Source organism: Cajanus cajan, chromosome 3, assembly GCF_000230855.2.
Source record: "Cajanus cajan strain Asha chromosome 3, NIPB_CcT2T_4, whole genome shotgun sequence".
NCBI lineage: Eukaryota > Viridiplantae > Streptophyta > Magnoliopsida > Fabales > Fabaceae > Cajanus > Cajanus cajan.
This window is the reverse complement of record NC_138519.1, coordinates 65,929,803-65,944,952: the sequence shown is the minus strand read 5'-3', so window position 1 is coordinate 65,944,952 and position 15,150 is coordinate 65,929,803. Positions and strand designations below refer to the sequence as shown.

Below are 15,150 nucleotides of genomic sequence, written 5' to 3'. Positions count from 1 at the left end.
CAATAATAATATTTTGATATCCTAAATCATGGCATAAAGTCATATACATGTGTCTAAATTAATATAACCTCTATATTCACAAGGGTTGATGAAACATATTTCACTTTTGAGTGTCCTAAACTTGAACATTAATTATAGCTTTATAGAAACAATCACCCACATCAAAGCACATATATATATATATAATTTTATTTATAAATTTATGATATCACACTCGTATATGCTGATATGCATTTTATTTATTTTTTGTAACTATTTAATTAGGAAAGATACGTAAATATAATTATCAAGTTGTGTAATTTATTTTTAATAATATATACTAAAATGGTTATGTCATTATTAACTTTATAATTACTTATTAATGAGATATTTTAAATATTAAACTATTGTTTATGTTTAATATTTTCTTAAAAAACAAAAGTAAAATTAAAATCCAAAACTAATTTAATTCAAACCGTTTTAAATAAAATTGAACCAAATTTTAATTTAAAAAAATGATAAATTAAAAAACTAAAATAATTAAATCAGATAATTTTTTTCCGTCAAAACTAGTTAATCTAATTCACGAACATACTTGCTCCGAGCTCCAAATTTTAGTCAAAGATTTACCTAACAAGAAAAGATGCTAGTTGTAGATTTTATTGCGATTTGCCCACTCTACATACAGTCAATCAATAAAGTGTTTTTATATACACGTTTGGTAGGATATCCATTTCAAACACACTTATTTTCCTGTACCAAACTATTGCTGTTATTCATTTCAATGCAACGCAACTTCAATAAAATGCTTTTATATATATATATATATAATATCAGTTTGGTATGACATCCATTTTCATAAACAACTGTAACACCGTCCATAATTGCTAATTATTATTATATTTTATCAATAATTATAGGTGTGGTGATTTAGGGTTAATTGTTGATAAATCTTGAAATTTTTTTGAGTTTTAGGTGTTTAGAAAATTTCTCCAAATAAAGGTTTATTTTGACTCTAAAGGGAGAGGTATATAAAGTTTTTTTGAGACTTGAGTTTCATAAGTTTATTTCTTAAGAAATTTTAAAGAGATAATTGTGAGATGAGCTCTAGATTTTGAAAACTCCTTTTCTTTCTAGCCTTCCAAGAGTTTTAGAAGATCGTAGTTGGGTGACAAAGTGGTGATTTGAGGCCCTTAGCTCATCTAAGTTGTGTGGTGCATAACTTTCGGGGTTGCTCGAAGTCGTTCTTCTTCTTCTTCCTCATTTCTTTTGATTCCAAGGTAAGGGAAATTAAGACTTTGATTCTTGTAGGATTGTTGAGATGCATGTTGATTGATTCATTTAGAAACATTGTCGTGTTGGTTGATTTGAATTAAAGGATTGGAGTTGATGTGTGTTGTTTGTGAAGCATGTTTTGGGGGTGAATTTGATGGTTTTTATCAAATTGATGGTTGCATGTTGTAAATCTGGTTGGATTCGAGTTATTTGGAGTGCCTATATATGTTGTGATATGTTTCATGTTTGAAATCTTGTGAGTTTCAAGTGGATTAAGCAAATTCATGAATTTGTTATGTGTAGATTTCACCATCGTGACGGGTGCACTTTCATGACGTTGGACGTGACTCAAATCAGGGGTTCTATACTCCACCCACGTTGAGTGAAAAAGTGGTGACACTAGGCATGAGAAGAGAGAAATGTCTTCAATTAGGTGAAGTCAGGCCCCTAGTTGAGAGGCTCTAGCCTCCAAGCGTGATCGAGATAGAGGCTTTCTAACTAAACAATATTGGGCGCGAATTCAATGACGTCTAGCGTGAGTCAAGTAGAGACTTTCTACCTGAAATGGGACCAAGCGTGGATTTATCCATGTCAGGAGTAATTACAATAGAGGTTCTTTATCTCATTTATGTTGGGCACGACTAGATTGGTGTTAAGCATGGACAAGCTCGAGAGCTCTTTGCCTCAATGACACTAGACACAGATAAGATGGTGTCAATTGTGGTCTTCCTTGTGAAAACTTGTTGTTTGATTGAGAAAATGGTGAACATATGTAGGTTAGTCGAATCTATTACAAATTGTATGTAGATATATGTTGTTAGTTATTTATACATTGATATGAGATAATATATATTGATGATTAAACTATTGATAGTTGAATAGTGTTGGTTCTATGTACATTGATATGTGGTAATGTGTATAGATGATTATGTTGTTGAAATGTTGAGGTGATGATGCCGAGAATGCTTAAGGAATTAGGCATGAGGGTGTGTTGTGTTGATTAATTTAGGACTAGAGAAAAAAGTGTTTTAGAAAGTTGGATATTCCATTGCGAGAGTATTGTTGTGGTGCTCTATGAGTCTAGTTGTTAAAAATCTTTCTTGAGTAGTTGACTCTTGAAGTAGATAGTTGAGTCTCCTCTAAGACCTTATTTGTTGTGACATGTTGGTCAGGTTGAGGCATACTAGCTATAAGTGACCATAATATAAGGGTCAAATAGAGCTATATTGATTATAAATGACCAATGTTGATTTGTACATAAGGTAAGGTTGAGATATAAATGTATAAAAAGACCAATCGAGTAAGGTACAGGGTTAGAGACCAAAATCCCTAAGTAATCGAAGGACGTGATATTTAGAAGGTAGTCATCGAGCTAATCTCATATGGACTTAGTTATGCAAACTAATATTGTGATAGGCTCACACTCAAGTTATTCTATCTTGACAAAAATATTAGATTTCCTAATTTAAGTGGCAAAATTTGAGAAACCATGTTATTATGGATTGGTATCCAAATTAATTGTTATTCTAGTAGATGTAAAAAAAATTGTGTTGGTTTAATAGGATCAAGCCACTTAGACTGCTTACCTTTGTTGTAAGAGAGTTCTATAGGTAAATGTATGATGATGCATGTAGTTGAGGTAATATGCATATGAATTGTTGGTTATGATGATGTTCATATACTATGTTGAATTTTTGCTAAATTTCATGTGTTGGGGTACAAGTTGAAATTGTTGTATATTGCTATGTTATAAACCATGAGGTGTATTATTGTGTGGTTTGTATGATGTTGTTAGTAGTATAGTTGTACTTTATGTTTATATAAATATTCTTTTGAATACTGATTTACTCTTGTATGCTTCCTTGTGCTTGAACTATGATGATCATATTTATATGAGAGTAAGGCAGAGATAGGTTGGAAGCAAGGTTTGCTTTTGAGTCCATGTTGGTTGATGGCAAAACAATGTCTTTTTGGGCTATTTTGATAAAACTGATGCAGTTGAGTTGTTTGATTGACAACTTAAGATTTTTAATTTTTAGTACTGTAGTATTATATATATTTATATACTTGTATACAATTATTACATTTTCTTCAATTGATGTTTAAATTTTTGTACATATATATTTTTGTACATATATCTAAGTATTATTTATATATTGATATTAGGTAATTAGATCTTTTTTCACTGTGGTTGAACTATTAAGTATAAAGACTGTAACGAATTGTTATTACAATCATTAATTACATTTTCATTATGATTGAGTTGATTAGAAAAAAAAAAGATAGAGAAAAAATAAATTCAGGCACTAATTATCATTATTTATATAATTTACAATAAAATAAAATTGATGAAATTATCTTTTTAGTAAATTTTGTATTACTTTATTTATTTTTCAGAGAGTAGAAAAGTACTTTAATTATTACAAAAACAATAAAAGACAAACTTTTAATTTGGTTTATTTTTTAAAGGTTATCAAATCATTAGTCTGAAGCTATGTTGTGAAAACTAGACTGGAATGGTTTGTGAAATTGAACAGTCAGTGAATCGTTAACTTGACAAATGCAAATAAATCACAAAATTAGTCTAACAAAAAATCGATTTAAAAATTAAAAAATTATAAAATTGGTCAAGAACTGGTTTACAATAAGTCAACTAATTTTTTTTTTTAAAACAACATTATTTTAAAGTTTTTCTTAAAAATATATCAACTAAAATACTTATCATTTTGGTTACTATTCTGAATGTAAAACTTGTTATTATTAACAAATGTGTATTATTAAAATTAAAATTAAAATATAATATATTTCAACATTTTTATATACTTTAAATGTTAAGAATGTATAAAATTTATATTTTATTTTAATTTTTAATTATAAAATTATGATATTAATTATAAGTTTTTTAATATTAGCTAATTATTATTTTATTAATTCTGATTGAACTACAATTTCTTACATTATAACCACTAAACCTTGAACTAGTGTGTTAACCAGTTCAATGTCTAGTTTTGATTTTAAAAATATTAGTTTTACATCGTTAACATTCTTTTATACCCTTTTACTTAAATAAGATTAATATTTAGATGCTAGTTTTTGACATTATGTGGATCATGTTTATGAATTAAAAAAAAAAATTACTTTACTCAAAGAAAGATAACTAGACAAATGCTATTTTTATATTTTTTCAATATCTTTCCTAACAAATATCTTAAAAAATTCGATTCAATGTCACTTTTTTCAATCTATTTTATTTTAAAATAGAGCTTAAGAAGAAGAAGGTACACGAGTAACATTTTTTTTTTAAAGAATAAGATTTCATTGATTTTAAAATTTATATATAGTTTCTATTTAATTAGTATAGTACCCATTTATAGCTGACAATTTAATTCGGTTATTTCATTTTACCTAAAACAAAGTGATATAAAAAAAAAAAAACAGCTGCCAATGCTTACCAAAGAACACAAACAGTACGTGACATTATTTTTAATAGCGTAAAAAAAACAACACTTTATGCCTCTTATATATTTTAAAAATAAAGTAAAAAAAGTTATATATTAATATATAATTTTTTGAATAGGTATGTAAGCATAATTTTTGAAAAAATGGTAGAGTGATAAAGAGTAATTTGAGACTTGGAGAGATATAATTTGAGAATTGATTATAAGAATAAAATTGTCCAAAAAAAAATATGTACACCCCTTTATTAATAATATAGATTAAAAGTAAAATTTCAAAAAATAAAAATAAAAAAGTGACCTTGTTCAATTTAATACATGTATTGGTTACGATAATAATAATAATAATAATAAAGAGTGAACTCAACTTAGATTTATGTATTTACAGATTAAGAGTGATTTTATTTAAAAGAAAGTTGTAATTATAAAAAAAATCTAAAAATGACACATATAGGTATTAACAAATAAAGGAGAGTTGTAATTATTAAAAAGGTATATATATATATATATATATATATATATATTTCAATTCTCTTAAGATTCTTTAAACATGGTTTTTCCCCCTCAACAGTCATTTAATCTTAACACAGTAAAATTAATAACTTGTTTTTGTTAACGAATGTTTAAAATTGCTAGTTAAAGAATATTTAATATTCTTTATTATTAAATGATTAACGAAATCAATAAATAGTGAAACAAAATTCGACCTAACCGAATAACACAATCCACTATAAATTTTATCATATTCTATCATTACTATTTTTTTTCTTCTTTTTTATAATTTAATATTTGTCTAACAGTGTAAACACGTGCCTTTAATTATCACACAATTCACATTTTCATGCAAAAATCTTTCGTGGGAATTTGAAGTTATATATTTTTCAATATTTATTTATAAAATATAGTAAATATCTGTCATTACATTGAAATAATCACCTTATCTTCTATTTAATATTTTTTTAACACTTTTTTTTTTCATTTTATTAATAACTTATTTGGATACAAACTTAGCAATATTTTTTTAAAGATTTTCTACTAATTTTTTTTTTTTAGTAAAGAAACTTTCATAAATGTTTTAATTTCTTTCTAAACATGTTCTAACTATATTAGTAACATTAAGAATGTTCAACACATTGCCTAGATTAAGCTCACACCGGGGATGTACGAACAACCCTTCTATTTTTTATTTTCTTACATCATAATTTATTTTAGGGAGAAGAACTATTTGCAAGTTGCAACTTTGCATGTAAAGGGTAGAAATGATAAGAAGCACGAAAAGGTGATATTGTCCACTTTTGCACAAATAATGTGATTTGGAATTAGTTTTAGAGTTTTAGGCAATAATGACCCACTCGTGAGTTCGGGTTCACAACCTTTCCAAAGAAAAATAATGCATTTTTATGATTAAGCTATCAAGTAAGCTTTTCAATTTTGGCCCAATAATTGGTGATACCGGTAAAGACAAACAAGCAAGCGGTCCATGCACGTGCATGCTTCATGCGTGTCTCACTTCGCTCAACTACTTATGGATTGTGAATTTGTGATTGTCCTATACCATAACATAGGATTCTTTTAAGCTAAAAAATTTTCTATTTCTTTTTAAGGTTTAATTTAATTTTATTATTTTAAAAAATAAATTTAATTATTTAATTTTAAAAAAAATATTTAATATCATTTTTTTTGTTTAAATTGATATTAATAATATTAATGAAATTAGATAAAAGGATAATATTTAATATTTTTAAAAAATTAGAAAATTATATTAAATATTTTAAAAATAGTGGAATCAAATTAGATATTTTAAATGATTCAATTTGATCATCTGATTTTTAAACAATTTTCAATGTCATTAATGTCAATTTGGATAAAAGAATAATATTGAAAATAAAATACTATATCAAAACAAAATTCCAAGAATATAATATCAGTTTAAAGCATTAATTAAAATAAATAGAGTCAGGTAAAATGAGAACAAAGTGCTCTATAATTATGTAACTAGATAAATAAAGAGGAAAAAATAAAACCATGAATCTTTGTAATATATATATATATATATATATGCGCATACGTTTGCTTATACATGCCTACTTCTAACTATATTTTACTATAACATTAATTATAAAAGAAATAACTTTCAATGTTGATCAAAAAACAAAAGAGCAATTCAAAATTATAATATTACCAAAAGAAAAAAAAATTTCAAAACCTAAATATCATAAAATTATAAAATACATTCATAATCCAAATCAAGTAAGCTCTAATAACAATTGTTATATAAAATTTATTATATAAAGGAATGTAAAAAAACAAGATTACATTTGCAATAAACAATTCATACATATTTTAATTCCTAATTGTAACATGTATAAAATAATAAATAATAAAGTTAGAAATACCTAGATAAGCAATCCATTAAGTTCTTGTGATGGATAAGAGAAAATGAAGAAGAAAAAACTATTTCTATTCTATTGTCTTTTTATTTATTATTATTATTATTTTTTTACTTTGTGAAGTCTCAATGGAACAACTACATTGTAGAGTGATTAGAAATAGGGGTCTATCCATGTTAAATCAATATGGACTCACTTATCCATCAAAGTAAGCTTACATAAGGTCCTTCACATCAACACATTATCAATCACTACTTTATAGTAGTAGTAGTATTAATGATGATGATGATGATGATGATGATGATGATGATGATGATGATGATGATGATGATGATGATGATGATGATGATGATGATGATGATGATGATGATGATGATGATGATGATAATAATAATAATAATAATAATAATAATCCCAATAAAAATTAATATAATGATCACAAAATTGGAATTCACAAGAACAATGTTAATTTGAATTTTAGAGAAAAATAATAACATTAACTACAATTATCTAAATAATTTAACTGACTAATGTTAGTTTTTTCATGTCTTTAGGAAGTATGGAGAAATGGAGAGTATATGGTCCTCCTTTTTAAATAATACTACAAGTTTTTTCCATTTCTTCTCAACATGGTGAGTGATTTTTTCATACATAAGAAACGAAGAGAAAAGAAGAAGCTAGCAAACTCTTGGGAAAAAAATTAATAGCATCTACAAACACAAAGTTATTGAAATGTTGTGAACAAGTATCAAAAATCAAACAAACATTCTCCTAAGATGCATTGAGTTTTGTCAATGAATTTGTAACATTATTCATTTCCCTAAAGTTGTGTTGGAATACTAAAGACCATTCCCTAGTAGTGAAAGCCTTTATCATTTTCAATAAAGAAACATAGGGTGAGATGGAACTAAATCTTGAGTGATTAACAATAGAACTAATTTAGAAACTAATTCACATATTAGGTTGCGAATGCCTTTATCCCAAACAAGTTGGAGACCTTGGTGAATAACATAAAATTCAATATTCATCACTGTTGTATATCCCCACAAATCTTGCTATCCAATTAGATTAGGTAATCTTGATAACTCCACCAAAATTAGAAATTCTTGGGTTATCTTTGGAATTCCCATCAATATTAAGTTTGTAGTAATCTTGTGTTGGTGGCCTCCATTTCACTTACACTTTTTGTCGAATTTGAATTGATTTATGTAGCACTCCTTTGATAACATTGGAGAGGCCATAAATTTGATTGAGCATAACATAATTGGTCCAAACAATGTCTTGGAAAACTTCACTGTTCCTTGCCTTCCATATTGTCCAACACATAATAGTAAAATGAATACCATTTGATTTGTTATGTGATCTTTAATCCATTGTGAACTATCATGATATGTGTCGGTCTTTTCATCCTTCAATTGAAGCATGTTCATCATTATTTGAGCCTTGCAACAATCACGTAGGAAGTGTAGAATTGTCTTAATTAGTATGTGCTCCACATCCATAACAAGAAAAATCAAGAGAAAGGTGACGGTGAAAGAAAAATTCGGTATTTGGGATACTCTTATATATTAAGAGTTAGAGGAAATGTGTAAAATTTTCTGGTAATTAAAGAGACCATATCCAAGATCTATAAAAATTGCATTATCATGGGTTGAGCAAGTTCTTTTGAGTCATCAATATGCAAACTTGGCTAAATATTCCCCATTAGAAGACTCATCCCGGCCAAACAATCATATCTTGTACCTCTTCATTCAAAACAAGGCTGTAAATCTCTTGTTTAATTTGCAAAGGATCATAATTGCAACATGTTGTCACTACCAAATACCTTCATGATATATATCTTTTAAGGACAGTTATATATCTTATATGTTAACATAATTCACTCTATGGCATAGAAGACCCTGGGGTAACCATCTATTTATAACCATAAAGAAACATCTCACTTATCCCTACTCTAAACTTGAAACCCTCTTCCGATGCATATGTAGCCTTGATAATTGATGACCATGTATAGGAACTATTCGAATACTCCTTGTGCGAGAAAATGAAATCATCTTTCATGTACTTTGCCTTAAAGCATTGAACCCATAACTTTTGAGGTTCATGGATCACAAACCAAACATGTTTTCCTAACATGACTACATTAGCATCCCTTGAACTACGAATTTTGGAGCCTCCTCTATTCTTTGGTTGAGTAATCCTCTCTGATTAAAAGTCATAAGTTTTCTATAGAAGGAATGAAATTCAACACCAATTTGGCCAAAATGACTCTACCCACCCTACTCAGAAGTTAGGATTTCCAGCCAGCTAATTGATTATGGTTACGTTCCAACAAAAAAACAAAATCTGATTTCTTCACTCTTCCATCCATAAAGGGAACTGCAAATAATTACTAATTTTTTAGGTATGATTGTAACCAATTATGCTCTTAAACTTTGCAACATTTTGATGAGAGATATTCTTTTAGCACATAAATCTAGACTTTTGTATATTGACCTTTAATCCTGAGGCGAGACAGAAGGAAGCTAAAATTTTTTCCACCATGGTGAGAGGTTGCTTACAGATCTCGAAAATCGACAAATTATCCATGTTGTGGAATAAAGATTGTTGTACGATGTTAGTTTATGTCATTCTTAATGTAGCCACTTTTAATAGAAGTACTTGGTCTGATTCAGAAGTGGTGTTTAAGGCTTTCAATCCAGTGATTAAAAAAGTTTCTAGTCTTGTTTATAAATTTCATTCACCAAAAGAATATATACATAGGAACATATACATTCAAAAATGGTTTGAGAAATCAACACCACCATATTTTGGAATCCTGCATTTTAAGTATTTAAAACAATGAAATGTTGTCTAAGGGGAATTTGATCTAGTTGCAAATCTAATCGATTCTGAGCCAAGTTCTCTAAGTGGTTTCTCTGTAAATCTAATCAAGTTGTAGACTGAGGCACCCACTATTGCACCAACAAATGGTCCAACCATGTAAATCCAAAATCCAGTGTATATGTGCATCACTAAAGCAGGTCCAAGGCTTCTTGCTGGATTCATAGATGCCCCTGACACAGGTCTGCATGCATGTTATTAACAAACTTAGGTTAAAATTATGTATAAACTTTCAACAAATAAAATCTTATGGCCCAAATAAAATCTCACATTCAGCACATATGTATACTTTATATATATAAACTTTAATACTGAATTACCCAGCAATGAAGACGTCTACAATGATTGTCATACCAACAGCTATTCCTGCGAATTTTCCAATCTGTTTAAGAAATACGAATTTGAATTATTCTCGCATACTTAGAGTATCTACATATCATGATATTTTCACAAATGGAATATTTTTGTAAGTAACACGTGAAAAAATAATTGAATAAACACAAGTGTATATTGAGGTTCACTGCATATAATTATTCACCATTTAGCATTTTCTTTTACTGATGCTTATCCCTTAAGCATGTTATTTTACTAGTTTCTCAGACTATAACAACGACACTTTAGTAATAAAAGGAAAAAAAAAATATATTTTTAGTTTCTTAAATTTAGGATAAATTTACTTTTAGTTCTTTAAATTTAAAATTGATTTTCTAGTGCATGTAATTTAAAAAAAAATTATTTTAATATCTCATGTTACTAATAATATAATTATTGTACTAGATTGAATAACATTAACTGGATTTAATATGATGTTTTCATTATTAATAACACTAGTATATAAATTTTATACGATAATATGTGATAGATTCATTAATGACTTTTGAACAAAAGAGCTAAAATAAGTTTTTCTTTTTATAATTACAATATTAAAAAATTAATTTTAAATTTAAAGGATTAAAAATAAATTTATCTCATATTTGAGGAGTAAAAATATATTTAAGAAAAAAAATAAAAACTTAAGCATTTTTATTTAAATGAGATTTTTTTGAAAGTGGCATTAGTTAAAAGAATAAGGAAGAGAAAATGAAAAGTGATAAGGTGATATGATTCGAATGAAGTATAAGATGAGTGCCAAAATGAAATTAAGGGAATTGCAACAAAAGCATAATTTTATACTAACCGCTCTATTGTCAGTGGCAACTGCAGAGACAACAAACATCAAGAGAAAGGATGTGAGTATCTCAAAAACAAGAGATTGAGAATGAGGTCCTGCAGGTCTTGTTCCAAAATAAGATTTATCATCTATATGAAAGAGAAGGTACAATGTACCACTAGCAAGGAAAGATCCTAGTACTTGAGCAATAAAATATAGAGGCACCTGCAACAATTATACATGGATACAACATCAGATTAAACTAAATGCAACCTAGCAGTGAAAATCATATGTAGCATTCATAATGTACATTTATTGTATATATACCACCACCCTTCAATCACTAATTATTATTATGCGGTTTGTTAACTTTGATAATAATTATCCTTAAAAAATGATTTAAAAATTAGATGAGAGAAGAAAAATGTAATTAATGAATAACGTACGAGTTTCAAAGGGAAATGGCGATATAAAGCAAAGCTGAGAGTGACTGCTGGGTTGAAATGAGCACCAGAGACATGACCAACTGAGTAAACCATGATCATTACTATCAAACCCCACACCACGCAAACTCCAGGAAACGTTATTGTCCCTTTAGTCTCTTCTGCATTATTCAGAACCACAGAGCAACACCCTGCAAATACCACGAAATATGTACCTATAACCTCTGCTATTACCTGTTACACAACACAACACAACACATTCATTTCATTCTTTGCTTCTTCTACTCATCACAATTGCAACATCATATTTATCTGCATGTTTTCAATGAATCTGAAACCTATGTTGTGTACCTTTTGTATCACTTGAACTACCTCATTAGAACCAAGAAAGTTAGAATTCCTCTCCGACTTTATTCCACCTTCTTCCAATTTTGAGTCACTCATGTCTAAATTATACTAAACCTTTTGTTTCTATTTCTTTTTCTTTGATTCCTTTTGTTTGTAGTTTCTGCATGTAATCATCAAAACATACTTATTAATAGAAACCAATGTGGATATTGGTGGTTTAGCTATCTTCAACACTAACAAATGGGTCCAAAATAATCGCTTTCTATCATGCTTTTAATAGAAATAACTATCTACCACAACTTCACCTTCATTCTTTCGAATTCCCAAGGTGGAAATTCCTACAAGTTATGAAACTAGATATGGAAGATTCTTTCTGGTGTACATCATAATAGTTAAAAGTTAGAATAATCACATAAAGTGGTGGTTCCTCCTACTGTTCGAGTTATTTTATGATATTTGTCTGGAATATTTTATAAGAGTTATTTTTATAAGGTTATTATAACAAGCATCTCTATAACAAGCATCTCCACACTGATGAGATATTGTCTGTTTTGGAACTTAAATATCACTATTGGGAGTTATTTTTATGGTATTTGTCTGAAGGGGTATTTTATGTGAGTTATTTTTATAAGATTATTACACAAGCATATTTCACAATGATGAGATGTTGTCCGCTTTGGGCCTTAATCCTCACGATTTTAATTTTGGTCATCATCTAAAAGGTCTCTCAATCATTGAAATATATTTGTATTATATAAATTTTTATTTCTTATCTTATTTTATCGATGTGGGACTTGTTTGTATCCTAATAATTTATATGACTATAGCTTACAAGTTATTATACTTGAAATATTATGCGAAAGACTTCCGATTAAACTAAAAAATTTACACGTGAAAGTGGAGTGAGTAGCGGTTATATAATCTGAATTCTTTACTAATTTAAAATTCATAAAAATTAAATTATCATTGGGGGAATATCTAAGTTTATCATAAAGAAGCTTGTAGCTCAGAAAAAACCAAATATGACGCCATGCTACGTACATCAACTTAAGCAAGATATAAAAGCTCCAAATGTGCTTTGGCCCGTCAAAATATAAACAAGCATAAGAATATGCTATTTATTTGTTTTCATTATAGAACAAGTTCTAAGGGAAGGGACGTTAGCACGTGCAAAATGGATCCCATCTACGCCCAAAGTCAAGATCTAAATTCAAAGCTATGTGCAACACCATTCATTGAAGAACCAATCTAGTGGGCAGTGGCACAATGCTCGTGTGTAAATAACTTTTAGCAAAAACCGGTGCCCCTTTTATTTATTAATAAAAGTTAAACGAATCACGCACCATTCTTTCAAATAGTTAACCTTGGATGGCGAAGTGAAAAACATAATTTAACACGAGAGCAACTGATTAATTGTAAAATTCATCAATAATTACACATTAAATCTTTGAAAGAAAAAGGGTTCATTTAGACTGAACAAAAATCCCATGCACCCTTGATGTAAAAAGTGCAAACATCATGAGTGAGCATGAAACCGAGACTCAAACCAAACTCGAAAAACTCGATAAAAAATATTATTTTTGAGTGAGTTCGGGTAGGTCTTATGGGTAAAACGGGTTGAAATTTTGATTTTATATAAATTATATTGGAGGGTTTGGTTTTGAATTTTTAAACTCACTAAAAATCGAATTCGACTGAAAATGAAATAAAGTTTAAATTTTTATTACTTTTGCTTAATTAAATAACAATAGCCCAAACTCAAAAATCTTTATTTCAAATATTTGTAACTTATTTTTTTTCCTTTTTCTCATAACTTAGAGGCTTCTTTTGTTTTCTTTTTCCTCATTCAACTTCTCAACATAGTGGTTGATTTTTAGAGTTTTCTTTTTGTTTCTTTCTTTGTCTTTCTTTTCCATCTCCCTGCCTCCATTTTGAGTACAACTTGTGTGACTGTGGTTTCTTATGGGTTTTGTTGTCTAACTTTAGATTTATTTTGCATGTAACAACTATGAATTTTGTTATCTTTAGTTTTTGTTTCTCTAGTTTGTGAATGTTTTATCTACGAATCTACCTATACCATCTATTGTCACCTTCATTATATTTTTGTACACCGTTTTGAAAATGTTTTTTTTACTATTTTAAGCTTCACCTTTGTTAAGATAACTTGGTCTACAAAAAATCTCAAACCCGATTGTACCCACCAGCTCAAATTTAAATCCGTTTCAACTCAAACCGCCTCAAATTGAAAACTGAATTGGTCAAATATGGGCCATATTTTTCCAAAATTAATTTATAATGAATTGAACATTTTTCACCCGATTGAACCCGCCGTTGGCCACCCCTAAGTAAAAGCAAAGGTCAAAAGTATAGCCCAATGTCACAACTGCAATATTTAACGTAGAGAAGTCCATAATGCTGATTACATGAGTCCAAAAGATTATAAAATTCTACTTAGAAAAAAATAGAAGGTAAAACCTGCTTCCTTCCAAATACCCTTGCAACTCCATTTAATAACTGGGATCCAACTCAGCAAATAGACATAATTAGCCCACCACGTATACCCAAAAAAAATAAACATTTAATCCGTAACTTTAACATCTTACAACAAGGTATTTTGCAGGCCCGTTTAAAGGGGATTTGAGAACCTGAACCTTTTAATTTATGAATTTGAACGGCTTGTGGCCTGTTAAAGATTTATTTATTTTTAATATTTAATTTTCATAATTATTATTAAAAATTTACTCAAATTATTCAAATATCCAAATAAGGTCTAAAATAATAAATAATTTATTTAAAAATCCTAAAAATGGATAAATGGGCTGACGGATTGCTAATGTGGATCAGACTCAAGCTGTTTCATTTTATAGCCTTTTGTTTGGCCCAGGACGTATTTAGCCTTTTTTAAACACAGACCATTCTTGGGCCAATAAAAAAACACAGGCCAACCCATTCCATTTCGTTCATTATTAACCCTTTTCAGGTTGGTTTAGATCAACTTAACTTGTTGCCCATCTTCACTCACACTGCAGTTTTGGTTTTGAAATACAAGCGTAATTCCAGTTTCTCATTATTTTTTAGAGATTACAACAATTTTTTATTTTTTTATTTTTTTTTTATTTTTACGGGAAATAGTCTTTTGTTCAAGGTGATGGCATGAAGCTCTTCTCTGAACATAATATGTAGTTATATATTTAAACTTAAAACTTAAAATTAATAATGCTTTTATT

At 28.4% G+C, this 15,150-nt stretch overlaps 1 protein-coding gene and 1 long non-coding RNA gene across 2 annotated transcripts; one reads left to right on the top strand and one right to left on the bottom strand.

The window, feature by feature from the left end:
• Positions 1–222: 222 nt before the first annotated feature.
• LOC145956587 (uncharacterized) lies at positions 223–3,416 on the top strand. Its single transcript, XR_014432826.1, has 2 exons — positions 223–1,259; positions 1,558–3,416. It is a non-coding gene; the product is annotated as an uncharacterized LOC145956587 (long non-coding RNA).
• Positions 3,417–9,801: 6,385 nt separating this feature from the next.
• Positions 9,802–12,097, bottom strand: LOC109804660 (putative aquaporin NIP-type). Its single transcript, XM_029272763.2, has 5 exons — positions 11,927–12,097; positions 11,579–11,809; positions 11,160–11,357; positions 10,303–10,364; positions 9,802–10,166 (listed from the first exon to the last, which is right to left on the bottom strand). The coding sequence occupies exons 1-5, from the start codon at positions 12,017–12,019 to the stop codon at positions 9,953–9,955; spliced, it is 798 nt and encodes a 265-aa protein (XP_029128596.1). The 5' UTR covers positions 12,020–12,097; the 3' UTR covers positions 9,802–9,952.
• Between the last annotated feature and the right edge of the window lie 3,053 nt (positions 12,098–15,150).

Bases quoted from the DNA above. Each gene is read 5' to 3' on its own strand.
- LOC109804660 (XM_029272763.2), bottom strand. From the start codon at position 12,019: ATGAGTGACTCAAAATTGGAAGAAGGTGGAATAAAGTCGGAGAGGAAT. The intron at 11,358-11,578 runs GTACGTTATTCA...TAATTGTTGCAG, and splicing joins GCCATTTCCCTTTGAAACTC to GTGCCTCTATATTTTATTGC. The intron at 10,365-11,159 runs GTTAGTATAAAA...TTTCTTAAACAG, and splicing joins TTGCCACTGACAATAGAGCG to ATTGGAAAATTCGCAGGAAT.